The sequence below is a fragment of the Vipera berus genome, assembly GCF_964194415.1.
Source record: "Vipera berus genome assembly, chromosome: 10".
In the NCBI taxonomy this organism is placed as follows: Eukaryota; Metazoa; Chordata; class Lepidosauria; order Squamata; family Viperidae; genus Vipera; species Vipera berus.
In genome coordinates, this window is record NC_138213.1 from 5850471 (window position 1) to 5877539 (window position 27069).

General features: G+C 42.0%; 1 protein-coding gene across 2 annotated transcripts in view; it reads left to right on the forward strand.

The window, feature by feature from the left end:
- The window catches only part of ZNF423 (zinc finger protein 423), a 228363-nt gene that overhangs the window by 22660 nt on the left and 178634 nt on the right, over positions 1-27069 (forward strand). For both annotated transcript variants that reach the window (XM_081336148.1, XM_081336149.1), the window contains exon 2: positions 15673-15732. In XM_081336148.1, the coding sequence (XP_081192274.1) occupies positions 15673-15732 (60 nt within the window). The remainder of the gene's footprint in view (positions 1-15672; positions 15733-27069) is intronic.

A 27069-nucleotide genomic window follows, 5' to 3' on the forward strand; every position in this document is an offset into this window, starting at 1 on the left:
CTCTGATTGGCTCCCCCAGTTTTCAAGAAAGCTTTTTCTCTCCTGACCAGAGAGGGAATTTGCTGGATTGATTTCTTCTCTACCTCCCCCCTCCTCCTCCCTCCCTCCCTTTCTTTCTTTCTTTCTTTCTTTTTTCTTCCTCTTTCTCTCATTCGTTTAAACAGGTGGCTGAGAATTTCGGGAGGGGGGGGCAGCAACAGTTTTGCAATTTGTGGCCCAAGTTGGGTGGATGGGTGGGTGGGTGGATGGATGGATGGATGGGGAGGTGGGGGGGGTGGTTTGAGGATCTGCAATATACTAAGGAGCAGAATATATACAGCCTGAATTTAGGAGCTGCACTGGATTAACTGCGTGAAGATGATGGCTTTGGGGGGTGCGGGGGGGGGGCTGTAGAATTTGCACACTGGGTGAGTGAATGAGTGTATTTGGGTATGAGACAGACTGGAACTACACACCAGGAAAGAGATCTTGATATCTGCCTCACTAGAAACATATTTGCTGTCTTTTCACAGATAATATTATTTTTCCCCACCCCCATTTCCTAACTCTTTTTTCTGCTTTGCTTTTAAAAAGTAGTCATTTCATTCTTACTTTTAGGAAAGCTTCACCTCCAATTTTATCACGGAACAGTGGACGAGTATATATGGAATGTTTGAGCATCACACCAATCTGGGTTTGTTTCACCCTGGCTTATTAAACAGACCACGGTTATCTTGATTCATGTATCCTATCCTTCTTATAAGCCCATAAAGTTTGATTTAGGAACTCAGTTCAGCGTATATGTGAAGCCAGAAGCAAAGTAGCTGTATCACGGCTTTTTGTATCTTGGATTGTTTGTTCACACGCAGTGCTAATCTATCCCAAGTATTTTCATTGCCTGGCTGGGAATATTGTGGCCGATCACCAAATATTATAATAGCAAGAAAATCCTTTCTCTTCTTTAGCACATAAGTGAGTGGGAACCACACCTTAACTTGTTTTTTGTATCTTGACAGAGATGGGCATGTTACAGGTAGACCTCAAGTTGCAATCATAATTGGGACCACAATTCCATTGCATTTTTCCAAAATGAACATAATATAGGAACAAAAACGCGTACGTGAACAAAATATTTACTCTGAAAGGAAGGAAATCAGAAGCTAGCATGAGTAGCTTGGTACTATTGCTTCACCATGGAATATGTGAGCGTGTAACTGAATCCTTAGCACTTAGGGCACACTCTGTGTCTATTTGTGGGTTTTCCCCTTGGACGCAAACTCTTCTGAGAGTTCTCCACTTGACGTAACCAGATTCACACAAGGGGTTTCACTGATTGTGTTGTGTCCTCTTCTGTGGCCTAAGAGGGAAAAAGCATTTTTTCCCCCTACGATGTGGTCAAGATTTCCAAGAGGACAACTTGAAGCTTGACTTAAAGGATGATGAATTTCCCTTAGATGGTGTTAGAGCATTATACCAGAAGTGGGACACCACATTTCTAATAAACAAGAAAAATTGAAAAATGGCATTTTCTGTTAGCCTCCCGCCTTGAAGAGATGAGGCAGGTCCCTGTAGAGGAACTTAAATGGTTATCTACAGAAATACGAATTTCTCTGCTGCTTCCTCTTAGAGACAGACGGCTCCCACTTCGCTCTAAGCCATAATCTGGTTTGTTTCGTTTGGGCTGAGAGGGTGGTTTGAACCCAGCCGTTGTGTTTGGAAATCCTTCCTTTATTCCTTTTTTTGTCCCGCCTTTATTTTTGATCATCTCAAGGCAGCATCTGTACATACCTAATACTCCCACCTTCCTGCAACATTCCTGTGAGGTTGGTTGGACTATGAGGAAGTGATTAGCTAAAAGTCAACCAGCCCAGTGAATTCAAGTTTGTCCAATAAATAATGAATAAACAAAACCGTGGTTTGGTGCATTTCTCCTGTGTCTTTTTTCTCATCAGTCACTGACAAATACTTGAGCTTCTCTCCTTTCCTGTGTTATTATGTCGGCTTGCAGGAGAAGGGGTCCTTGCTGCTCTCTGAGCCTGGCTGTTTTCTTGCAGACGTTTCATTACCCAACTAGGTAACATCATCAGTGCTAGAAGGCAGGGGGGGTTGCAAAGAGGAGGAGGAGGACAGTTGGATCCTTGGAGATCTCTGGTTGTTTCTTGCAGACATTTCATTACAAAACTAGGCAACATCATCAGTGCTAGAAGGGAATGGGGTTTGTGAAGTGGAGAAGGAGGAGGGGGGAGGAGGAAGAGGAGGTAGTCTGTGTGGTTCCCAGAATTCAACTCTCAGCTACAAATATTCATTTCCACTGAAACTAACTCTTCATTGCCTCTGGTATTTTCCTACTCAGCATTTAAGCATTTTTAGGCAGACTTACATGTTTGAATACAATAAAATAGAGCAGTGTATTTTCCTCCAGAGTTTAAACTTAAAGCAGAGCCCTCTGCTGTTGAGGGGGTACTTATGTGCCTGTGAAAGTCCACAAAGGCAAAAGTGAACCGGGAAACACAAGTCTACTAATCTACTTCATGGCGGGCCAAGGAAAATATTATGTTGGCCCAACAAGTAGGTTATTCAAGCAGAGTTCTACCAAGACAAACAGAAGAGAGTCAGGGATAAGTATGTTTTGGGGTTGTAAGAGATATGAGCCTCTTAAGCCCAGAGTTGCCATGTGGTAAGATGGGTAGCTAATAAATTTTACAAACAAATAAATAATAAGCTGCCTTATAAAGTTCTCCACCCTTGTGATAATCTACGTTAAAACATCTGAAGAATGGTTGTGGGAATTGGGTACGTCTAGTGCAATGAAAAGAAGAGCCAGGGGTGACATGATAGCAGCATTCCAATATTTGAGGGGCTGCCACAAAGAAGAGTTTCCAAAGCACCTGAAGAACAATGGATGGACACTAATCAAGGAGAGAAGCAACCTAGAACTAAGGAGAAATTTCTTGACATTTAGAACAATTAATCAGTGGAACAACCTGCCTCTAGAAGTTCTGAATGCTCCAGCACTGGACGTTTTAAAGAAGAGATTGGACAACTATTTGTCCGAAATGACGTAGGTTTTCCTGCCTGAGCAGGGGGTTGGACTAGAAGATCTCCAAGGCCCCTTCCAACTCTCTTATTCTGTTAAGTTTGTTTTAAACCCTGCCTCAAAAAAGTGGATGGGATACTCTCTTTAATCATCTGAAACCTTTTTTTTATCAAAACAAGCTATTTTTATATATTGTGTATTATACATTTATGTTTTGTTTTGTGGAGCAGACAGGCTTTAAATAAAATACGAAATTGATAAAGTTCCTGTGACAAGCAAAGAAAGCCGCTCTGAAGCTGAAGATGCCAATGTAACAACTGAACCCTATTTTTTTCTGATTTTTTTTTGAATAAGGCTTTTTAAAAAATGACCTTTCTTGCTAGTTTTTTGGGGATAGACCCAAAAAAAAATCAAAGTAAATAATGAAATGGAAATTAATTTAAGATTTCCCCTCAGTGCTCAAGGAATACCCTAACCAAGGTTGGTTGACTAGCTTCACAAGACACGCTAAGTCATGGTTCATGGTTTTTAAACTATAATTTGCAGGACACACTAAACCCTAAACCTGATTTATAACCATAATGGCCGGTGGTTTCAACCTATTACCAACATTAAGCCACGTTTGAAGCGTGAGGTACAAAGTCAACCATTGTGATACATAGTTGAGGCCTACCAAACCAGGCCTTTCTGGAATTTTTTTGTGGAGAATTTGAGGGTGGGAGTATCCTTGGAACGAAGGCTTTCTGTGGAAAATGTGGTGTTTTTTTGAGGGGGGAAGAGCATACGTTTATTGTTGACCTTGTTCAGGCTGAAAACCAGCATTTGTTCTTGAACCTGGACTGGTGTTGGCAGCCGACAGTGATTTGTGTTAAAAATATTCAGGGCACTTTTTCTAGCATCTCAGCCAAAGAGGAAATCCATCACTCCTGTGTGTTTTGATTGTGAACAAAATTGTGCAGCTTTGATGCCTTTATTGGGCTGGTGATGTTTTCGGGTTGCAGTCCAGCGTGACAGAAAAATGTCGGCAAAAGCCTACAGGAAACCAGGAAGGAAATCAGAGGCCGGTGTGTTTTAACAAAACCTCCTCTTTTTAAATGCATCGTGGTTCTAGAAAAACCAGAGAATTCTGCTGGGGGAAAAAAAAATCAGTGGCAGAAATGTCGTATTTTGCTCGTTCTTTACAAGACCTTCCGTTAAACGGCGGTAACGTAGTTTACATAGTTTTGCTCTAAAAATCAAATGCTTCCAGAGATCTTTCAGTTTGCTTCTCTTCAGAGAAATCTCCTTTCCCACTTTGTGCCCTGCTTCTGTATTTTTTTTTTCCTGCTGAGGATCACATTTTCTCTTCAATTCCCATGAATATAAATTTGTGATTATGTCATCAACCTGCTCTGGATAGTAACAGTTTTAACGGATATGAGGCAAATCTTGTCTTTTGGGGGGTTTCGTAACTTTTTAAAAATCAGTTTGAAAACGCCTGCCTATTTGGACATCCCCTGTAGATAGTCCTCGGCTTATCATTTAGCGACCGTTCAAAGTGCAGGCAGGCAGCTGCACTTGGCTGATCCTTTCAGACGATGGAGAAGACAGAGATGGTCACCTGGAGCAGTTTGACCTTTCTCTGTAAGGATTGATCGATTCTCTAAGGCACCAGAGAGCAGGACAAGAAGCGATGGGTGGAAACTTCTTAAAGAGAGTTCCAACCTAGAGGAACTAGGTTCCAACCTGACAGTGAGAGCAATTAATCGATGGAATAGCTCGCCTCTTGGAGTTGAGGGTGCTCCATCACTGGAGGTTTTTCAAAATAGACTGCACGACCATTTGACTGGGATGGTATAAGGCTTCTGCTCTGAGCAGGGGGTTGGACTAGAAGACCTCAGAGGTCCCTTCCAGGGCTAGATTCTATGATTCTTATCTTTAGCAGAAATGCCATTTAGAGGACATTTCCTTCTGCAGATTCTACGTTGTTCACGTTTCACAGGGAGGATGCTGACAAAACCCTATAACTTGAGTCTCCCCCCCCCCCGGCTCCTGGTCCCTTCCCCCACTTGGTTATATTTTGCCAGGAAAATAAATAGTCGCTGAAAGACCAAAGGAAATGGCCCGTATCCTGAATACCATGGTAACCTTGTTTAGTTTCAGATTCCCAGCCGAGAGAATGGAATCCCATACTTGTTAATTAAAAAAAAGTGCCTTGCCCAGTGAAAATTGTGTACAAGTGAATTTCATCAACTTAGGAGCTACGATCAAGGGTGAGCAGTCGGCTGAACTGAGTTTGAATTCTATAGAAGGGCTAATAGCTGTCATTTTGGTTCACGTCAAGCTAACAGACTGGCATCTTTTATTAACCAAAGTCTTTGGTTGAGTTGGTTTTTTTTGTAACAAGAATGTGTAACGGTCTCTTTTCTTTTCAGCAATGAGCTTTGCATGAGGTGTAATAATGAATCTTGAAGTTTTCTGCTTGCAGGCCAACTCCTTCCACGTTGGAAGCGGGAAGCCGTGGGCAAAAACACAGTATTCCTTGGCCTCAATGCTCGGTTTTTCTGTGCAGTGGGTATATTTATTTTGGTTAGAACAATGCTGTGTTCCAACTTTCCACTTACTGCAGATGGGATGAAAGCAGCTACTAATATTAATTGAATCAGATTGCTGTTATTGGCTGAAGATCAAAGCTAGGAGAGCCAGATTGGTCTAGTGCAGGGGTAGGCAACCTTGGCTCTTTTATGGCTCGTGGACTTCAACTCCCAGAATTCCTGAGCCAGCCATGCTGAGGGAAAAGAGAGAGGTTTCCAAGCTGAGCCATGCTGGCTCAGGAATTCTGGGAGTTGAAGTCCACGATTCATAAAAGAGCCAAGGTTGCCTACCCCTGGCCTAGTCTTTGTAGGGAGTGGGCCTCCTAAGAGAAGCTTATTTTGCAGCAAAGAGGCAAGGGACAGTATATGAAGTCCCTGAAGAAGTTTGGTAGCCCTGAAATGGATTGGAAACAGCTGATTACAAACATGCCTGGACCTGGGGGGACCTAGTGGTTAGAATGCAATATTGCAGGCTAACTCTGCCCACACAGAACAGTTTGATCCTGATGGGCCTCCAGGTTGACTCAGCTTTCCATCCTTCCAAGGTCGATAAAATGAGGACCCAGATTGTTGGTGGTAAGAGGCTGACTTTGTAAACCACTTAGAGAGGGCTGTAAAGCACTATGAGGTGGTATATAAATCTAAGTCAGGGGTAGGACACCTTGGCTCCTTTATGACTTGTGGACTTCAATACCCAGAATTCCTGAGCCAGCATGGCTCAGCTTGGAAACCTCCCTTTCCCCTCAGCATGGCCGGCTCAGGAATTCTGGGAGTTGAAGTCCACGAGTTATAAAAGAGCTAAGGTTGCCTACCCCTGGTCTACTGGGTAAGGCACCAGGCTAGAAACTGGAAGATGATGAGTTCTAGTTCCACCTTAGATGGGAAAGCCAAATGGGTGACTTTGGGCCAATCACCAGGAGATGATGTGTTATAGTTCCACCTTAGGCATGAACACCGGCTGGGTGACTTTACACCAATCACCAGGAGTCTGTGAGTTCTAGTCCTCCCTTGGGAATAAAAGCCGGCTGGGTGACTTTGGTCCAGTCATCCGGAGACAGTGAGTTCTAGTCCTGCCTTAACGCACAAAGCTAAGGGTGGCCTTGTGCCAGTCACCTTCTTTCAGCCCTAGGAAAAAGGCAATGACATTTCTACTTCTTCTTTTCCTACGTCACCTCTTGCTAAGGCAGAAACCACAGTTTGCAAGCTGAATGCTTCAGTTCACCCAATAGGTTATCTTAAATCCAAACCAATCAGCTTTAGGATTTTGTGCAAGGGGTAAGGTCAGCCACAAAACTTTGGGAAAGATGTTCAAAACAAAAGCAAGTTCCCTTTTGAAAGAAGTAATATAGAGAAGGAATGATGCCATTTTTCACCCCTTCTCTGCTTGACTATACCAGGGGACAGAATTTGAACTGAATCAATCTTGAGATAACACTTTAGGTGCACACTTATTCAAGCACCTGGGGGCATGCACTGGATGGTGTACAGTATTTCTTTTCCTTCCTGTATTCTTTCTGCATGTGGAAAATAACTCAGGATCCAACTTTCCTTGCTCCTGACTATTCTTTTCTTCTAAGAATTACAGTACAGTTTAGCAACTTTGCAAGAATCAGATTTTTCACTCATGCTTTATTCCGTGCTATCTTAAGGAACGTTTGAATTCTTTCTGGGCTCCTTAATAAGACCACACTTGGAATATTGCATCCATCTTTTGTCACCATGATATAAAAAAAAGATGTTCAGACTCTAGAAAGAGTGCAGAGAAGAACAACAAAGATAATTAGGGGCCTGGAGGCTAAAACATAAGAAGAACGGTTGCAGGAATTGGGTATGTCTAGTTTAATGAAAAGAAGGACTAGGGGTGACATGATAGCAGTCTTCCAATATCTAGGGACTGTCATAAACCAGAGGGAGGGTCAACCTATTTTCCAAAGCACCTGAAAGAAGGACAAGAAGCAATGGATGGAAACTCATCAAGGAGAGAAACAACCTAGATCTAAGGAAGAAATTTCCTGACAGTGAGAACAATTAACCAGTGGAATGGCTTGCTCCTGTGGAAGCTCAAACACTGGAGGTTTTTAAGAAGAGATTGGACAACCATTTGTCTGAAATGATATAGGGTTTCCTGCTTGAATAGGGGGTTGGACTAGAAGACCTCCAAGGTCCCTTCCAATTCTCTTATTCTGTTATTACTTTAGAGACACAGGGAAAGTAGAGGTCCAGCAGGTTGAAGCCAGAAACCAAAGCCGCTTTGGAGTTGCTGGTTGTGATGCAGAATCTCTTAGCATTTGTTGATAACTCAGCGGCATCTTCCTGAATGCAGGAACAAATAGAAAGTAACACATAAAAAGGCTCCCTTACTTTACATAAAGCCATTAAGTTCTTCTCGCCTTCTTTTGTCATATTTATGTATGAGCTCAGGAAGTCCTCCTACCACTTCATCCTACCTGAACTGCATGCCTGAATCCTCTGTCTTTCCTAATAAACGAAAAAGAATTATGTGAAATTAATTTAACCTTGCCCATAACAGTGGGGGGTGATTTACGCCTGTCTCTTATTATTTTCTAGTCATACTTAATGAAGATGGATAAGAGGGCTTGGCTTCTCTACTGAGTTAATTTGCCAGCTTTTCAAACTGAAGGTATTAAAGAAGATGTATGGGAAATGTTGTTCGGATTTTTTCCCCCTCCGTCTTTGACAGCACTACAGTTCTTTTCCTGTAAGGCATGTTGAATTGTGTCTTCATCTCTATAGAATAGAATAGAATAGAATAGAATAGAATAGAATAGAATAGAATAGAATAGAATAGAATAGAATAGAATAGAATAGAATAGAATAGAATAGAATAGAATAGGAATGGAGTGGAATAGAGTAGAGTAGAGTAGAGTAGAGTAGAGTAGAGTAGAGTAGAGTAGAGTAGAGTAGAATAGGGAATGGAATGGAATGGGAGTAGAGTAGAGTAGAGTAGAGTAGAGTAGAGTAGAGTAGAGTAGAATAGGGAATGGAATGGAATGGGAATAGAGTAGAGTAGAGTAGAGTAGAGTAGAGTAGAGTAGAGTAGAGTAGAGTAGAGTAGAATAGGACAGGACAGGACAGGACAGGACCAGACAGGACCTTGGAGGTGGTCTAGTCCAACCCTCTGCTCAGCAGTCTGAATATTCACCCACCCAGCAAGGCAACAAGGATGGGTCTCTTTAGTATTTTGCAGAAGAAAGCAATGCAGACATCAGACACAAGAGGCAAAGCATAAAGACTGTAAGTTGGAAACAGTTCTGGGAGTTAAGAATTTACATGTCTTTATTAATTATTGGATGTTATTAGTGCATGACTAAGGAGCCGGGAAGTGTTCTTTTGAAGTAGTGTACCCAAATTAGCTCACAAAATAAATAAATAAAACAAATTCATAATGTCTGCTCTAATGAATTTTTCTAAATACACAAATCACACTTTATTAAGGCAGTCGATCTTTTAACTGTAAAAATATTATGACTGTGACGCTGGGGAAATCCATTTAGAACGATAAAACATTTGGGAATCTCTTTTTTTTCCTTCCTTCGAACCCAAAGGAACCTAGGAAAGGAACTACCGGTGGAGGCTTGAGATCCTCTTGGGCTGTCCGTTTGTCCATCCCATCTATCCACCATTCCAAAGAGCTGCCCAAAGTCTGGGCTGGATGGAACCAAATTAGGTGGACGAAAGAGAAACTGGAAGAGGAAAGATTTACTTTGATTGTGGATCATGCTAGAACCTGCAGATGAAAAAGAAATCCAGAATAGTTTCTAGTTTTCTTCTGGTTCCAGCCTCCCCCCCGTGCTCTCTCCCCCCAACACACAGTGACAACAAACCCTCCATCCCACCACACTATGTGTACCAACTACACCACACACCGGCCTCCCAAGTCAATTCTGCATACGATTATGTCCCATTTAAAAGCCTAACAGCCCACGGATAAAAGCTATTTTTCAGCCTGTTGGTACGGCTGGCTATATTCCTATATCTCCTACCGGATGGTAGGAGAGTAAAGAGATACCGTCCAGGGTGTGAGTCGTCCCTGAGAATCTTCCTCACTCTTCCAAGGCAATGAGCCCTGGCGAGGTCATCCAGTGGTGTCAGGGAACAGCCCACAATGTCTTGTGCTGTGCTCACCACCCTCTGTAATGCTTTCCTGTCCGCGGCTGTCAGACCAGCATACCAAACCACAATACCATACGAAGAGATGAAGAGAAGGACTCAGGAGTTGCCACAAAGAAGAGGGGGTCAAGCTGTTCTCCAGAAGGCAGGACAAGCAGCAATGGATGGTGAGAGAGAGAGAGAGAGAGAGAGAGAGAGAGAGAGAGAGAGAGAGAGAGAGAGAGAGAGAGAGAGAGAGATATCACATAATTTGTACATATTATGCATTGCACATATTATGCATTGCACATATTATGCAATGTTTTCTCCCCCCTTTAACAAGAATATGTACCTTTTTATCTTGGGAGATGGTAGTTTTGCTTTCAAAAGCAGGGATCCCCTCTAAATTGAGCCCCATCTCAACCTTCTGGATAACCCCAGGTGCCCTCTGAGCCGGCGGGACCCACCCATTCCTGATGTAGCTCCCTGGGCATGTTAACAGTTCCCGTGTGCCATTTTAAGACATGGGCGTCATCCGTTGGCACACTCTTTGAGTCTCAAAACTGCAGTCTGGGCTTAGACCACAATTCCCTAGCTGACCATCATGAATGGTCCAGAAGACCTCATAGACACTCTCCTGAAATAGGCTGCTGTCCAGAAACCACTTTTAACTTTTAATTCATCCGTCCTTTTCTTTTTATTCCCTCATTGCTGTGGTCAACTCTCCCATTATGTAGATACGTTTTGGTGCTTTTTAATTGTACGGCTCAGAAGCCTTAGAGTATATCGGTATTTATGTAAGCCGCATACATGCCTATTTTCTCTTCCTTTCCTATTACTTAAAAGCCTGTATTAAATGCTAAGTTGATTATTATTAATTTTTTTTTGGCAGCTGTTGTTCTTATTTAAAAATGAGAGTTAGGAAGCAAAAGACATCGTCAATGCAAATGCATATTATGCAATGTTTTCCCCCTTTAACAAGAATATGTATATTTTTATCTTGGGAGATGGTAGCATAAAATTAGGATAGCAGAGGGAATATTAGCGCTGTGGCTTGTGTATGTGTCTGTGTGCATAAGCATGCTATGCTCTTTGTCAGCCCAGATTCTTCTCGTGGCACCAGTGGATGTTCAATTGAAATAAACTGGCTTGGAAAATTGAAGGAATTTTTTTTGGGGAAAGTAATAATTAACGAACGCTTCTTTTTTGCACTGATATACCAAAGTGCAGATAAAGAAATACACACACATTATGCGTATAGTCCTCCTTTGTCAACAAGCGAAGATCTTTGTGTCCAGCTGTCTTGTCAAAATCATTGCAGGACACATCTAAGTTGAGTTTGTGTACATCTAATGAGATGTGTGACCTGGTTCTAAGGGGCTGCCACAAAGAAAAAAGCCTATTCTATTCTATTCAGCCTATTCAGCCTATTCTATTCTATTCAGCCTATTCTACAAAGCACCAGAGGGCAGGACAAGAAACAGTGGATGGAAATTAATCAAGGAGAGAAGCAACCTGGAACTAAGGAGAAACTTCCTGACAGTAAGAACAATTGACCAATGGAACGGCCGGCCTTCAGAAGTTGTGGGTGCGTCATCACTAGAGGCTTTTAAGAAGAAACTGGACAGCCATTTATCTGAAATGGTATAGGTCAGGGGTAGGCAACCTCGGCTCTTTTATGACTCATGGACTTCAACTCCCAGAATTCCTGAGCCAGCATAGCTGGCTCAGCAATTTTGGGAATTGAAGTCCATGAGTCATAAAAGAGCCGAGGTTGCCTACCCCTGGTATCGGTTCTCCTTCTTGAGTGGAGGGTTGGGCTGGAGGACCTCTGAGGTCCCTTCCCACTCTATTACTCTGTTATTCTCTTAAGGTAGATTTCAAATTGATGGCACTTAGATGGCATTAGAGTTTAGATTTCGTAAGCACCAGTTGTTTTTAAGCCAGTGGGCCAAATTTGGGCAAGTTTATTTATTTATTTATTTTATTTTATTGGATTTATATACCGCCCTTTCCCGAAGGACTCAGGGCGGTTTACAGGGTATTTAAAACAAGAAATACAAAAGTTAAAAACAATTAAAAAATTACATCAATCCCTGAAAAAAATAAAAACCCCAATTAAAATTAAAATTAAGATTCTCAGCCTGGGCCAGAGAGCTCGAAGAGCCAGGTCTTCAGGTCCCGGCGGAATGAACGGAGGTCGGGGGCAGTCCTGAGCTCCACGGGCGGCTGGTTCCAGAGGGCAGGCGCACCCACTGAGAAGGCCCTATCCCTGGGTGTTATCCGCCGGCAATCTTTTACCAGCGGCACCCTGAGAAGTTGTAGGAAGTCTTGCAAAATAAGCACCATGGGAGACTGATACAAGGAGCTGATGATGGTTTGTGTGTGTGCGTGCACAATTACAAATCCAATTACCAGAAGGCAAAGTGGTAAAAGGTAATATCCTCCATGTCCTCTGGCTGGGATGCTCTCTGTCACTCTCTTTTTTCTTCCCCCCCACTTTAGAGATGGACCTTTTTCCAAAGCAAGCCCAGAATTGTAACCGTCTCCGTTCATTTCCCTACAATTGCTTCTGGCTCCTGATGGGGTTTTAAGATATGTTGGACATAGATAGTGCTGAAGGCTGGTGCTTTGCTTCCAGCTCAATTTTCTTTTGAATTGTTTTAGTTAAAAGAATTCTTTTAATAGAAGCTTGGGGGGAAGGGGACTTGGACAGCATCTAGAGAGAGAGAGAGAGAACCTCCAACTTCTTATTCCTTGTCTTTGTTCTCGTTCATAGATTTTTGTGGGTTGGGTTTTCTCACTTAAAGGACACTCCTTCATCTCCTTGGGATCTTGTTGCACTTAAAGCCAGATTGTAGGATTTAAAATCCATGATAACTAGAGTACAGTCAGCTTCTAGGCTACAGAAATGTGGTATGATCAGAAAGATCACCGCTGAAGGTCCTAAACAGCATCCATAGGGAAGAAGATCTTAATACCTTGGCTGAAAATTACTTAGAGCTGTAAAAATTGATATCAAAACCTTGAACCTGACTTGACCGAGGCATCTCTTGGATTCTTTTAAGACTCATTTATTGATTTATGTATTTATAGTTATATGCCGCCCATCTCACCGGTAAAGCAACTCTGGGTGTCTTGCAAAATGCGGAATTGTGCTGGTTGAATAAATTGCTGTATGCTAAGCTGGATATTTATTCATTATTTCTATTCCACCTTTATTATTATTATTATTATTATTATTATTATTATTATTATTATTATTATTATTATTATTATTATTATTTAATAAACAATTCAAGGCAGCGAGCATATCTAATACTAATTATTAATTTTTCCCCACAATAACAGTGAAGTGAGGGAGAACGACTGGCCCAAAGTCACGCAGCTGGCTTTCATGGCTAAGGCAGGACTAGAATTCACCATCTCCTGGTGACTGGCCCAATGTCTCCCAGCTGACTTTTATGCCTAAGGCAGGACTAGAACTCCCAATCTCCCAGTTTCTAGCCTGGTCCAAGAAATTGCTTCTTGGAACCACCACAACGATTGGTTTCACCTTATACAAAATCAGAAAGCCTGTTTTCTAGAGCGCCAGCAAGCCATGCCAGATTATGGGGAAGTGGTGTGTAAACCCACTCTCAGCGATGGCAGTTGCTTCCTCGTTGTGTTTCTCTCTTCCTGTGCTTCTCCCTCCTTCATTTAACCTAAATTAATAGTACATTCGCTTCCCTGTTTCCATGTCCCCCTCCTGTTCCCTGCTGTTTCATCCTTACTCGCTTTCCTTGTTGCCAGCAGAACAATAAGGGTCTCGTTAGGACTTTGGGAGGGACGCGGTGGCTCAGTGGGTTAGGACGCTGAGCTTGTCGATCAGAAGGTCGGCAGTTTGGCGGGTCGAATCCCGAGTGCCGCGTAGCAGAGTGAGCGCCTGTTACTCGTCCCAGCTTCTGCCAACCTAGCAGTTTGAAAGCACGTAAAAATGCAAGTAGAAAAATAGGGACCAGTACGGTGGGAAGGTAACAGCGTTCCGTGCGCCTTTGGCGTCTAGTCATGCCGGCCACATGACCACGGAGACGTCCTTGGACAAGCGCTGGCTCTTCGGCTTTGAAACGGAGATGAGCACTGGCCCCTAGAGTCGGAAACGACTAGCACGCATGTGCGGGGGAACCTTTACCTTTACCTTTAGGACTTTGGAGGAAGAAAAAAAAATCAGCTCAAGAATCTGTGTGAATTTAGCCTGTGTAGTACAAGCTGGAAAAAAAAGCTGTGGAACCCTAACCCTACCCACTCCCATTTCTTTCATAGGACAGTCCAGTGATGAAAGGGGTAATGTATAATAGCCCTATTAAAAGACAGCACTCTGGCTGGAGGCCTTGGCTCCCACCCAGCCTTGCAATGAAATTTTGGAAGATGCCAGCTTGCTGTTCTTTTCCTCTCCTCAAAAAAAGTGACCACAGTTGAGCTTGGGAGGAGACCTGTCTGATGAAGATTTAAGAACCTGGAAAATAGTTGGAGGCGTGCATCATCCTAGCTTGCAGGTCAAGCAGGTGTTTTTGTTGGCCAACTGTTGACCCTCAATGACCCCATTGGCCAGTTTGGAAGGTGATATGAGTTGGGAGGACTTGTCTTCGTCATAGCTTTGGGGTGAGAGGGGATACCTCATTGGTGGAACCCGTGCCACACATACTGTGGGTTATCTGTGCATTTCCTGTTGAGCATGAAAGAGCCGGTGATGAGCAAGGCTTGCCTTGGAACTTGAGAGAGCAGGTCCTACGGTGTGATTTAGCCTGAGAGCGGTTGAGGATGTTGTCATGCTTCCATTTCTAGAATAATATGAGTTAGTAACTCTCTCCTGGGTAACTGCTTCACAACTTTTCAGCAAAGTGCAGTACAACTAGTATGGTTTTGCAATCTATCAAGTTCATTGGGCAAAAGATGGTAGCTCTTCTTTTTAATGATCCTCATCATTAGATTCCCAGCGTATCATACATTGCAAAGGAGAGATTCACAGTTTGTTTTAATGGATCAAAAATCTGGTAAAAAACCAGCAATATTATTTTCAGGAGTTTCTTGTTTAGCAAAAGGTGAATAACGAGTAAAGTATGAGTATCCCCCTATTTTTTTCCCCTCTGTCTTCTTAATATGCTGTTGGATTTTAAGTGTTCTCCTTTGAGTTTCTGATCATCTGACTTTGTCTAATCATAAATATCTGAAGATGTTTCAGATATAATAGTAACGTTTTGTGACTAATAGTAAGTTTACAAAGACCACTGAAGATAATGAAAGCAAGATTGTTTACATCCAGAGGAACTGGGATGTTGTGACCTGGTCCTACCAAAATTAACGTTCGTGCACAATTCTATTGTTGTGTCTGTGTTTTAAGCCGGACCAGATGTTGAAATAGAATGGCGAAGCAGCTGGATGGAAGAACTAAGTCATCTCATTTTCAGTTTTATCACAGGAACGTTCCCCCCCTTTTTTAAAGCTCACCACAATTCTAAACAAGAATTTCAGTGCTCATTTTCACCCATCCTTTTTCATCCTTCTTTTTCATCCCCTTTTTGCGATCTCCTGCCGAGCAGTCAGTGGGGGAAACCGTCCTCACTTGAACAATTGCGTTACTAACTTAACATATATACGTTAACATATATATGTTAACAACTAAGATGGGGCAAAACTCCCTTAATAAGTGTCTCGCTTAGCAGCAGAAATTGTGCGCTCCATTATGGTCGTAAGCCGAGAACTGCTGAGAACTGCCTGTATTCTGAGAGCATTGTAGATCAGTTTTATGAATGATTCATTAATGGGGGTGGGTGGGGCAAGCGACCTCTTTTATTTGTTGACGTGATTACACACACACACAGACACACACACACACACACATAAAAACACAGTTAAGTGGTTTGGGATGATTCTTTTGAAAAATCTGCTTATTCTTCCCTTGAACCTCACTGTCGCTTTTCTGCTTTCTTTCAGTCGAAGAGGGTGAAACACCAGACTTTACATTGAACTGGGACTCCACCGTAACCCAATCAGGTAAACACAATAAATTGTTCAGCACGAAATAAATTGGTCTTTACTCTCAACCCAGCCATTGCAAGGCGGGGACTAGATTGGTTCCATATGGCTAATAAAACCCAAAGACTAATATTGCTCCATTCTCTGGGGAACTAGTGCACCGTGGCTAGCCATGACTTTTTCACACAGAGTAGCTACAAAGTTTTTTGCAATGGTATCATGGCACTTTCATTCTGATGTAATTATACAGTAACGGGTGTGAATGGAATTTCCCCTTCTCTTTAATAAAATGTGAATTCGATGCTGTAGTATTTTGTGTTATCCCACTGCATTGGGCCTTGCCTTTCCTTTCCTTTCCTTTCCTTTCCTTTCCTTTCCTTTCCTTTCCTTTCCTTTCCTTTCCTTTCCTTTCCTTTCCTTTCCTTTCCTTTCCTTTCCTTTCCTTTCCTTTCCTTTCCTTTCCTTTCCTTTCCTTCCCTTCCCTTCCCTTCCCTTCCCTTCCCTTCCCTTCCCTTTCCTCCTCCCCTTCCCCTTCCTCTCCCTTTTCCTTTTCCTCTCCCTCCCCTCCTCCCTCCCTCCCTCTCCTTTTTCCCCTTAGAATGGTTGAATTCCCAAACCACCTTAAGCTAATTTTTACCTAACCATGCTTTCAATGAAACCCACTTAACTAGATTCCCGTAACATGCTAAGCCACAATCCATTAAGTACAAAAGGAGAATCCTTCCTAGGGGGTTCCAGTTTTGAATGGACTAACAACATGTGAGGAATTTTGAGAATTCAGAATATCCCACAGAATGATCTGGTTTAGCAGGCAGAAGTCCCCCCCCCCCACACACACAAACACACAGGAGTCAACAGAGAAGGGCAAGAGGGATGATGTTGGTTTGAACCAGGGCACGAAATGAAAAGCAAAACGTGGTTATTCCATCTTTTATTGAAGCTCTACATCACTTGGCTGGTTCTAATGCAAACAGGAAGGTCACAAAGTAACGTAATGAAAGTTCAGCCCAAGGGGAACTCCAGGACTGTTTTGGGGACTATACATTTCCCTGGAAGCATTCCGCCCATCATATACCCAGTTGTATGTGATGGCTTTTTAATGGTTTCATCCTTCGTCCTCCAGCTTCCCATCTTATTCTACTCAAAAGTCTCGGGTACGGTGTTTTACTTTCTGCTCGGGGAGAATACGTGCTTAACGTCCTTGTTTAGAAAGTGACATTCTATCACTCCAGTCGGTTTATAAAATAATGAAATTGTATCCAACAAGAAAAAAAAAAAACAAGAGAAGAGCAGAGAAATCCTTCAAGTTAAATACTTGATTTTTTTTAATGTTTATTGTTGTCTATCCAGAACTTTGACTTTGAGTCTTGGCTAGCTGTGAAATGCATACAAGTAGGCCTTGACTTACGAACGCAAGGGAGTCCAAAATTTCTGTTGACAAGTGAGTTGTGCCCCCATTTGAAGAACTTTCTTGCCACGGAGGTTAAGGGAATTGCCGCAGTTGTTAAGATAGCAACATGGTTGTTAAGCGAATCCGCCTTCCCCTTTGACTTGGCTTGTCAGAAGGTCGCAAAAGAGGATCACGCGACCCCGGGACGCTGCAACCGTCATAAATATGAGCCAGTTGCCAAGCGTCTGAATTGTGATCACGTGGCCGTGGGGATGCCGCAATGGTCGTCAGTGTGAAACCTGGTCACCCATCACTTTTTTCAGTGCCGTTATAACTTTGAACAGTGTGTAAACAAATGGTTCTAAGTCAAGGACTCTCTGCGTCCTCTTTTTGTTGGAGGTCATTTTCTTTCCTCGTCTTGATTTGGTTTCGTCTCCTCCTCTGGTGACACATCTTGAGGATATCTCAAAGTCCTCAATTCTTAGCAGGGATTCTCACAATCTCCACGGTCCCCCGTGTAGATTTTAGAACTTCAGCTACCCCTAGCTCCGTTTTAAGAAATGAAACAGCTGCGAACAACTATGAAAAGAATGGCCTTTTTATTTTGCCTTTAAAAAAAACAACAACATCCACCACAAACCTTGCGTAGTCAAAGACAGAGTTAAGCTTTGCTTTTCATCTCATCTTCCAAAGAGCCCGGAGGGACATTGTCTTTTGCCTGTAGGAGATTACTTCCTCTGACTGAATTTTAGTTCATATCTGGGCAAACCCAATAGAAACCGGAATGCTTTTCTTTCGAACGGTTAAGCTGCTAGCTGAAGTGACAGGGGATCTCCTGGGATTCAGGATTCTGTTAGAGGCTGACATCCCATGGCTGCCTCACCTTAAGGACATGGAGAACTCCCCCCCCCCCAAATTAAGTTCTTTCAGAGGTGGGTTTCTTTCAGAGCCCACTGCTGTATTCCGTATGGTGGTGCTTTAAGCACATTTGCATCTGTCACAGAAACGGACATTGCGTAAATCGATTTTAACATCCCAGATGATGTGGTTTTAGAGGTGTGTGCCACCTGTTGCGGGAACAAAGCTTCTCTTCCAAAGGAGCAAGCATATGGTGTCTTTCCTTGAATCCTTCCATGGATTCCACTGCTTTTGTTCGGAGAGTCATGGACAATGCAACGCACAACCGCAGGCTGTATCGCCAGAAAATTATTTCTCAAAAAGGCGGTTACGGGGGTGGTACTGTAATAATTCAAGCATGGAGTTATCCATAGACTTTGCCATTCTGCAGCAAAATGAGACGGTATTGCAAGAGATTTTGGAAAGAGTGCAGAGAAGAGCAGCAAAGATAACTAGGGGACTGGAGGATAAAATATATAAGGAACGGTTGCTGGAATTGGGTACATCTAGTTTAATGAAGAGAAGGGTGAGGGATGACATGATAGCCGTGTTCCAATATCTAAGGGGTTGCCACAAAGAAGAGGGAGTCAAGCTAGTCTCCAAAGCACCTGAAGGCAGGACAAGAAACAAGAGATGGAAACTAATCAAGGAGAGAAGCAACCTGGAACTAAGGATAAACTTCCTAACAGTGAGGACAATTAACCAGGGGAACGGCTTGCCTCCAGAAGTTGTGGGTGCTCCATCACTGGAGGATTTTAAGAAGAGACTGAAGAGATACTTGTCTGAAATGGTATAGGGTCTCCTGCTTGAGCAGTGGGCTGGACTAGATTCTAGAAGACCTCTGAAATCCCTTCCAGCTCTATTATTTTATGTTCTATGCAATGGTGTCTTAAGTAGATTTCAGGGCTCAGTTATTTGCAGGTCTCCTATGTAAACTAGGACACTGAAGATGAGGACCCATCTAGAAATCTACATTTAGATCAGGGGTCTTCAAACATGGCCCTTTTATGACTTGTGGACTTCAACTCCCAGAATTCCTCAGCCAGCATGCCTCCATTCACCTAAATCTCACCCCCTCCAAATAGGATACAAACTTTTAGCCATTTTAGTGACACCACCTGGTGGTTTCCTCTGGCTGAACCAGAGGTGCAAAGGTTAAATTGTGAAGTTGTCTGTCCTCCCTGTAAAATGTAGACGACAGATCATAAAAATGGATTGGTGCGCATCACCCTGGACCAGAACTGAAGAAGCAATGCTTAACTCGCTAAAGTGACGTCAATACATTGTGTCTTATTTAGCAAATTGTGGCTGTATGCAATGTGTGAAGTTGGCTGCTGGTTAACACCCTATAATATGATTTGGGGATCTGGAAGTGAACCAGATTTGGGTGGAAAGAGTGAAGACGGTTTTAGTTTTAAATCATACTAGGAACTCAATTTGGGACTTTGTCACAATATTTTATATTCATATTAGGAAGTCCCCTGAAACAGTGTTTTTTATTTTGTATTTGTTAGCTTGACTTCTCTTGATTGTAGCTGGTCATTGGCCAAAATAAACACTGACTACAGGTTTTTTTTTTAAATTGAACTAATAAAATTTCAAACCTAAAAAAAGAAATAAAAGAATAACAGGGAAAAAAACACTTCGAAATGCATCCAGATTGAAATAGAGGCAGGGTTTTAAAGAGAAGTAAAAACATTTTGAACATCCGTATTCCATATTATTCAGGGGGCTATTTATAGCGATGAAGGAAATTTAAAGGAATAAAAACCTTTTGCAATATGTAAACAACTGTAGCCCTCTTTAAATGCATGCATCTTTCATTGCAGCATTCTTTTCAAAATGGCTTGTTAAATTTGCTGCCAGGCTAATTTTCTACATTTTCAGATATCCTTAACCTAAGGAAAATTTTTAATTTTTAATTATAATTTTTCAGTGTTTTGTTAAAGCAAGCCTGTCAATTAGTAAAATGAAGCAAATCTGTTTATTATAAATGTTGGAAGTTTTTCTGGGCAATAAACCAAAACCCCAGTCAGATTCACACCTGGTGTACAAAAAGCCAATGTGGTACTTGCAGTTTGTGTGCAATGGATGTAAAAAAGATGTGAGCTTTGCATTATCATAGCCAACATCTTGATCTTCTGGACCAGAAATCCCTGCAGTGGCTAAGATCATTATTCAAGCATTTGAAATTTCCCAATTTCCAATTTCCCACTTTCCTGAAAACTTTGCATCCAAAGGACAGAGTAATTGTGTCTTACCATAAATTGTTTATAACTCCGTCGATGCACTCTAGGAAGGAATCAATTTATATGGTATAATTTTAGCCAATTTTATTTTATGGACTTTCTTCACTGCCAGTTCTTGATAACTTCCTGGAATACTTTTAACAAGAATTCTTATGTAACAATCTTTTGTTTTTTGTTTTTTTTAAACTCTTTCTTGGCTGAATTCAAGCATTGCACTGACTTATCATTTGCTGAATTAGCCATAAATCACAGGATCCACGTAACACTAATTCATGGTTTATAAATCTAAGTAGCCAATCATGAAGAAATTGTGTTCAGGGTTATCAATTGTCACCAATGCTTGTAAATGTGCTTGTGAGCCATTGAGATATTGCAGTTCATAATCATCCAGGAATTGGGAAAGGATCCAATCTGTATTTTTCCAAAGGAGAAAAGATGTTTCATATCACCAAATGTTCTCCTCCCCCCCCGCCATCCCCTTCCGATGATCCTGTTAGGTTTGGGGACTGCTGAGTTCCTGAAATAATAATTGCAAGAGTCATTTGGGGAAAAGTGGGGAAGCCCTGAATGGAAGGCTATGAGTAATTGGTCAAAGAAATATTTTATTTTTATTTTATTATTATTTTTATTCCATTTATATCCCGCCCTTCTCCGAAGACTCAGGGCGGCTTACAAGCTTAGCAGTAGCCTTCATTCTATGTATATGCCTGCTTATTAGGGCTTTCACACCCCCCCCCAAGCGGCATTATTACAAAGTCAGCTTAATTGCCCCCAACAATCTGGGTCCTCATTTTACCTACCTCGGAAGGATGGAAGGCTGAGTCAACCTTGAGCCTGGTGGGACTCGAACCTGCACTAATTGCAGGCAGCTGGTGTTACTTAAGGAGGCATTAGCCCACTGCTCCACCAAGGCTCCTAAAACATGAGTCACGCAAGCACAAATTTTTGCAAATTGGTACTTCTGGCTATGAAATGAGCTAGTTTCATTCCACAGTGATGGTAAACCTTCTTTTGCTCATCCTCTTGACATGCACAGAAATACTGGGAAATTAGTATTGTAGTGGAACTTTTCTGCAATTGCCAGGTGCACTTTTCAGCCTTAGTTTTTGAGAAGGGACAGAAATAAAGCAGGCTGTGATATACGATTTCTTTCCTGGCACTTGCTTTCTTTCCAAACTGTTCACCAGCGAGTCTTCTTTTTCTCAGGACAGACATGTGCTAAAGGTATCCCTTTGCAGGAAATGAAGGAGAGGTCTTCTGGACAGACCTACTGTGTTTAGAACAACGTTACACATTTTCACCTTATACATTCATTTATTTCAGAAATGCAGTTTCAAAAATCCAGAGTGTACGAAATTACAGCAGCATTAACCCGAATGTTAGTGAAAGAGTTGAGTTTTTCCAATTACAGGAGCAAATGTTAGGCTAAACTATGGTTTACTTAAATTAGTTTCATTCCTGAAGTTAGAGTTGGTAAGGTTCACACTGTGGTTTTGCTGGTTTTGGCTTAGTGTAAGGCACAAACCCTTTGACTGTGGGTTCAAACCTATGATGTATGGATTGGTTTTTGCATAACTTAGACACAATGGCTTATTCAACACGTCAGAATTACATACCACAGCTTAGTTGGTATGCGGAAGCAACCAAGAAGGTCTGATCATCATGGTCTGATCAATGAATGGAGACTAATCAAGGAGAGAAGCAACCTAGAACTAAGGAGAAATTTCCTGACAGTTAGAACAATTAACCAGTGGAACAACTTGCTTCTGGAAGGTTTTTAAGAAGAGACTGGACAGCCATTTGTCTGAAATGGTATAGGGTTTCCTGCCTGAGCAGGGGGTTGGACTAGATGACCTCCAAGGTCCCTTCCAACTTTATTATTGTGTATTAATACTTTCTCTATTCTTTAGGACAATTTAATTCAAAAGCAACAATATATAAATATTGTGTGTCTTTGTGTCTGTGACTATGAGCTGGTGACAATGTCATCATTCAATTGTTAGATTTAAGTTAAGGGAGCGTGTTTGGAGCTGAGAAAATAGGAAGCAATGATGTCAGATGTAGCTTCCTTTCTGAAAGTCTGGAGCCTCCTCTTGTAAGGCAGTTGATGTGCACAAATTAGAAGTGGCAACTTAGATAGACCAAAGCATTGAACGGTGGAGGAGAAGATAACATTGGGAGCAGTTCCTGAAACTCCAAACACATTCGTAAAAAAAATCCATCTTAATAACAGAAAGTTAATGGAGGTGATGAAATGGTGCCTTGGAAAAAAACAACAGAAATATTTCTGTTCAACCAGATACATGTGTGTTCTATACGAAGATGTGTAATGTAAAAGTATATAAATAATTACAAAGGAGGGGAAAAAAAACATGAATGTTTCTCAACCTTGATGACTTTAAGATGTGTAGCATAGCTAGCTGGGGAATTCTGCAAGTTGAAGTCCACATATCTTAAAGTCATTAAGGTTGAGAAATATTGTTCTAGACCAGGGGTAGGCACCCTTGGCTCTTTTATGACTCGTGGACTTCAACTCCCAGCATGGCTGACTCAGGAATTCTGGGAGTTGAAGTCCACGAGTCATAAAAATCCAACGTTGCCTACCCTTGATCTAGACAGCCAAGGTAGACAGTGGAAAAAAGAATGTATCATCATGAGATGTAAGGTTTTTCTTCCCTTCAGTGAGTTTACTTAAGGAGTTCACTGTGGAATTCGCTCACTTCCATTGCCTGCTTTGAACATTTCTCTGTAGATGAAGAAGTCTAGAGGGAAATGGTCCTTCCTGGCATCAGATCTCTGGAAAAAAAGAGGCATTCAGGGTGTGAAATGTGAACATCAACAAGAAAATGCATTTAGTGGGTGAAAGTCAAGACTTATCTTTGCATAATTTCATCTTCCTAACGGCCAAGCTTTCTGCCATGTTTCTTTTCAGAATCAAGTTCTCAAAAGTGGCTTTTTCTTCCTTGAATTTCCAGCATCTCCAATGCCCAACTTCAAGGACTTAAGTTTCAAGGCACAAATTTGGGGCCTGAAAAAAAATGTGTTGGCTTGTTTGTTTTTCTTATTCCAGATGAGGATGACGAGGCTCATGATTGATGAGGCTCGCGACCCCTTGATTGATAGACCTTTTGGGTTGCTTCAAAATGTTGACCGTCTTGAGTGTGTAGTCTCCGTGGGAAAGTGGGATATAAATTGAGTAAGTAGGTAATAATTAATAACAATCATTTTCCCGATTGTAGAAGGAGACGGATCTCAAAAAAAAAGAGGATGTGAAGTAAATGAAGGTTAATTAGGAGGCCTCCCAAATAGCTAATGCTTCATCAGCAGCAGAACAGCATGTAAATAAATTTAATTTCTCTTCCCCCACCAATTGAATTCTTCTCAAGTTTAATTACAACAGCAGCCTTTTCTCTTCTCCCCAACATATTTTCATTAGTGGAAGATGGTGGTTATTACCTCTGTCTGGAAAACAATATTATGAGCAGTCCTTTCTCCCCACCTTGGCTGGGTCTCCTCTGAGAACGAGAAAACTCCAGGAACTTTACTTCATAGACCAGAGGCCCAATTAAGGATCTTTGGAAGAAATATGAGAAGCAGGGAGCACCCAGGCAAATAAAAACATCACTAATGAAAATTCTGGCGAGATCCCTGTTAATTGTTTTAAGTGTTTTCCTTTTGGGTCTCTCTGTGTTTGACTGAGCGTTGCTCAGTTAACACTTGGCTGGCTTCTCCCTTCACGGCCTTGGCCCAGCTAATGGGAGCATCTAACCTAGGACTGGCGCACCCAGATCTTGTTGAACTACAATTCCCAGCAGGACTAGCCAGCACGGCCAGTAAGGAGGAAGATATGTTTAGCCAGGTCTAACGGCAAACCCTGTACAATGGCGATTAAATGCGTGCTTTCTGCACACTGGGCATTGAGAGAAGAAGGAATTGTAATTTTAGAGACCAAAGAAAACCTGCAATTATAAATGTGTAGATAGATGCTTAGGAGAATTTGCTCCCCACCCCAACTTGGGGGCAGTCTGAGGACAAGTTTATTTTAATTTCAAAAGACTTCAGTGGCCGGATTCCAACACAATGCTGAGCCATAATGGGTAGCTTTATGCAAGATGGGAAGCTGAAGGCAAGCAAATTGCCCTGGGTCTGACTTCCCATAATAGTTTAGAGGCGAGCTAGTTTTGATGAATTCAGGCTGAAACTCCAGGTCACCTTTTTCTAAGAAACGGCAGTAAAACCTGTGATGACGTAATGATGTCAATGACCATGTTTGCTCCAGTTCTGGCGTGCTTAACTGGGATGGGTGTGGGAGAGGCGAATGGCTTCCCATCTCAGCCTCCACCACTGGTAAAGAAAGGAGGCTAATATTGGCCTGAAAACTTGAAAAATCAGGCTGATTTAATTTGGGGGTTGAGATAAAATAGAATCATTAAAAAAAAATCAGGGGCCAATACTGTGGAAATGATAGATACAGACAGACAGACAGACAGACAGACAGACAGACATAGGTAGGTAGGTAAGTAGGTAGATAATCTGTTCTTTTGAGTCAGCACTGACTCCTGGCAACTGCCTGAGTTTTCTTGGTACGATTTTGGAAGTGGTTTGCCATTGCCTCCTTCCTAGGGCTGAGAGAGAATGACTGGCCCAAGGTCAACCACTGGCTTTTGGCCAAAGGCAGCACTAGAACTCACAACGCCTGGTTTCTAGCCTGATACCTTAATCACTACACTAAATTGGCTACATGGTTTCAAAACCCCAATCTGTTGCTTGACGTGATGTGTAGACAAACCTAGACTGAATGTGTCAAGTGATTCTTAATAAGGTACTACAATCATAGGAATCTTCTGGTGATGCCTCCTTCCTTCCTTCCTTCCTTCCTTCCTTCCTTCCTTCCTTCCTTCCTTCCTTCCTTCCTTCCTTCCTTCCTTCCTTCCTTCCTTCCTTCCTTCCTTCCTTCCTTCCTTCCCAGAACTGCCGTCTCCTGCCCCAAAACTCCTTTCTCTTCAATTTGTCCCCCTAGCCAAACTGAATATTGCAAGTGTGAATGCCGCTAGTGGTGTGTTCTATTGTGTTCTTAAAAAAAGATTTAATATAAGTCTCTCAAATAGAAATAGGTGGAATTGTCTGCATATTTGCATCGCTTAACAGATGTTCTTATATGTCTTGGCTCAACTTCAAGGTAACAAATTAAACATAAATTGAACCCCGATGAGGGACTTGGAGTTAAGTTTAATATATCCTTGCAATTTTCAGTTGCCTTTAATACCTCTGTCTGTGACATACATAATTCCTTCATAACAAGTGCTTTTCCAGAAGATGTATACTGCTGACAGTTAATATAGAATTATTGCCCCTGAATGCATTTCTGTAATTACTTCCCAGATCTGTCTTTGTGTTTAGAAGGCATTTCGCTTTAGTAATATAAGTGTTTAGGGAGAGTAAAAGTAATAATTGCAAGCAGGTTCTCCTCCTTTCCCCCCCATCCTTCTTTCTTCCAGAAATATATATATATATATATATATGTAAAACATGTTAAAAGCCAACGCTTTTAAAGTTGCTTAGAGCTGATGTGAAATTTACTTGAGGCTTATATATCCGGATGATTTTGTGTTGCAATAACCTTGTGAAAAGGGAAGAGGTAGCAATAAAGATACAACAGAAAACCGCTCTCTAATTCTGAAGCAATAAAGGAAAGCAGAAGAAACAGCTGATTAAAAATGACATGTTACTGGTGGTGAAAATAAAGAAACTTAATATGAGGGTTCCTGTAGGAGATTTCAGCAGTAATGGAAAATAAAGTGACTCGTGGTTTGAGTGACGTATAAAAATTAGCGGGCTTTAATAAGGCTTTCTACTTACTTGTTAAACTAAGTATTCTCAGAACTGGAAGACAGCAGAGTTGAAGGAAGAATAGGTGTGTGTGCCTCCGGAGAAAAGGAGTACAGATACAATCTAATTCAAAGAAAATATATATTCCAGAAGTAAACTTCCTAAACCCTGCAGATTGTTTTCCCACGTTGCTGTAGGGCAAAATGTGGGTTGCTTAGTTAATGGCTTAGAACATTGTATGAACCTAGGATTGTGAAGAATAACAGGTTGTGGTTAAGCCACCCATGGGAGACTTCAGGCAATGACTTACTAGAATTGAATGTGTCTACTTCTAATGAAAAGGGACGCGGTGGCTCAGTGGGTTAGGACGCTGAGCTTGTCGATCAGAAGGTTGGCAGTTTGGCGGGTCGAATCCCGAGTGCCGCGTAACAGAGTGAGCGCCTGTTACTCGTCCCAGCTTCTGCCAACCTAGCAGTTTGAAAGAATGTAAAAATGCAAGTAGAAAAATAGGGACCACTCCGGTGGGAAGGTAACAGCGTTCTGTGTGCCTTTGGCATCTAGTCATGCCGGCCACATGACCATGGAGACGTCCTCGGACAAGCGGACGTCCTCGGACGTCCTCTTTGGCTTTGAAACGGAGATGAGCACCGGCCCCTAGAGTCGGAAACAACTAGCATGCATGTGCGGGGGAACCTTTACCTTTACTTCTAATGAAAGTTCCCCTCCTTGGTGAGGTCTGTGAGATACAGAGGAGATGGCAAGATTTACCTGGAACAAGAACATAAGAACTTAAGCAGTGTCCTGCAGGATCAAACCCCCAGTCCATCCAATCCAAAAGTCTGTTCCCACAGTGGCCATCAACTGCATAAGGAAGTCCACTGATTTCTTGGCAGATGGCTTCAGTGGCAATGACATTGCTGTCAGAGCTAATAGCCATTGATCCTCATGACTCCCACGGACTGGTACAATCTGATTTGAAGTCAGCCAAGC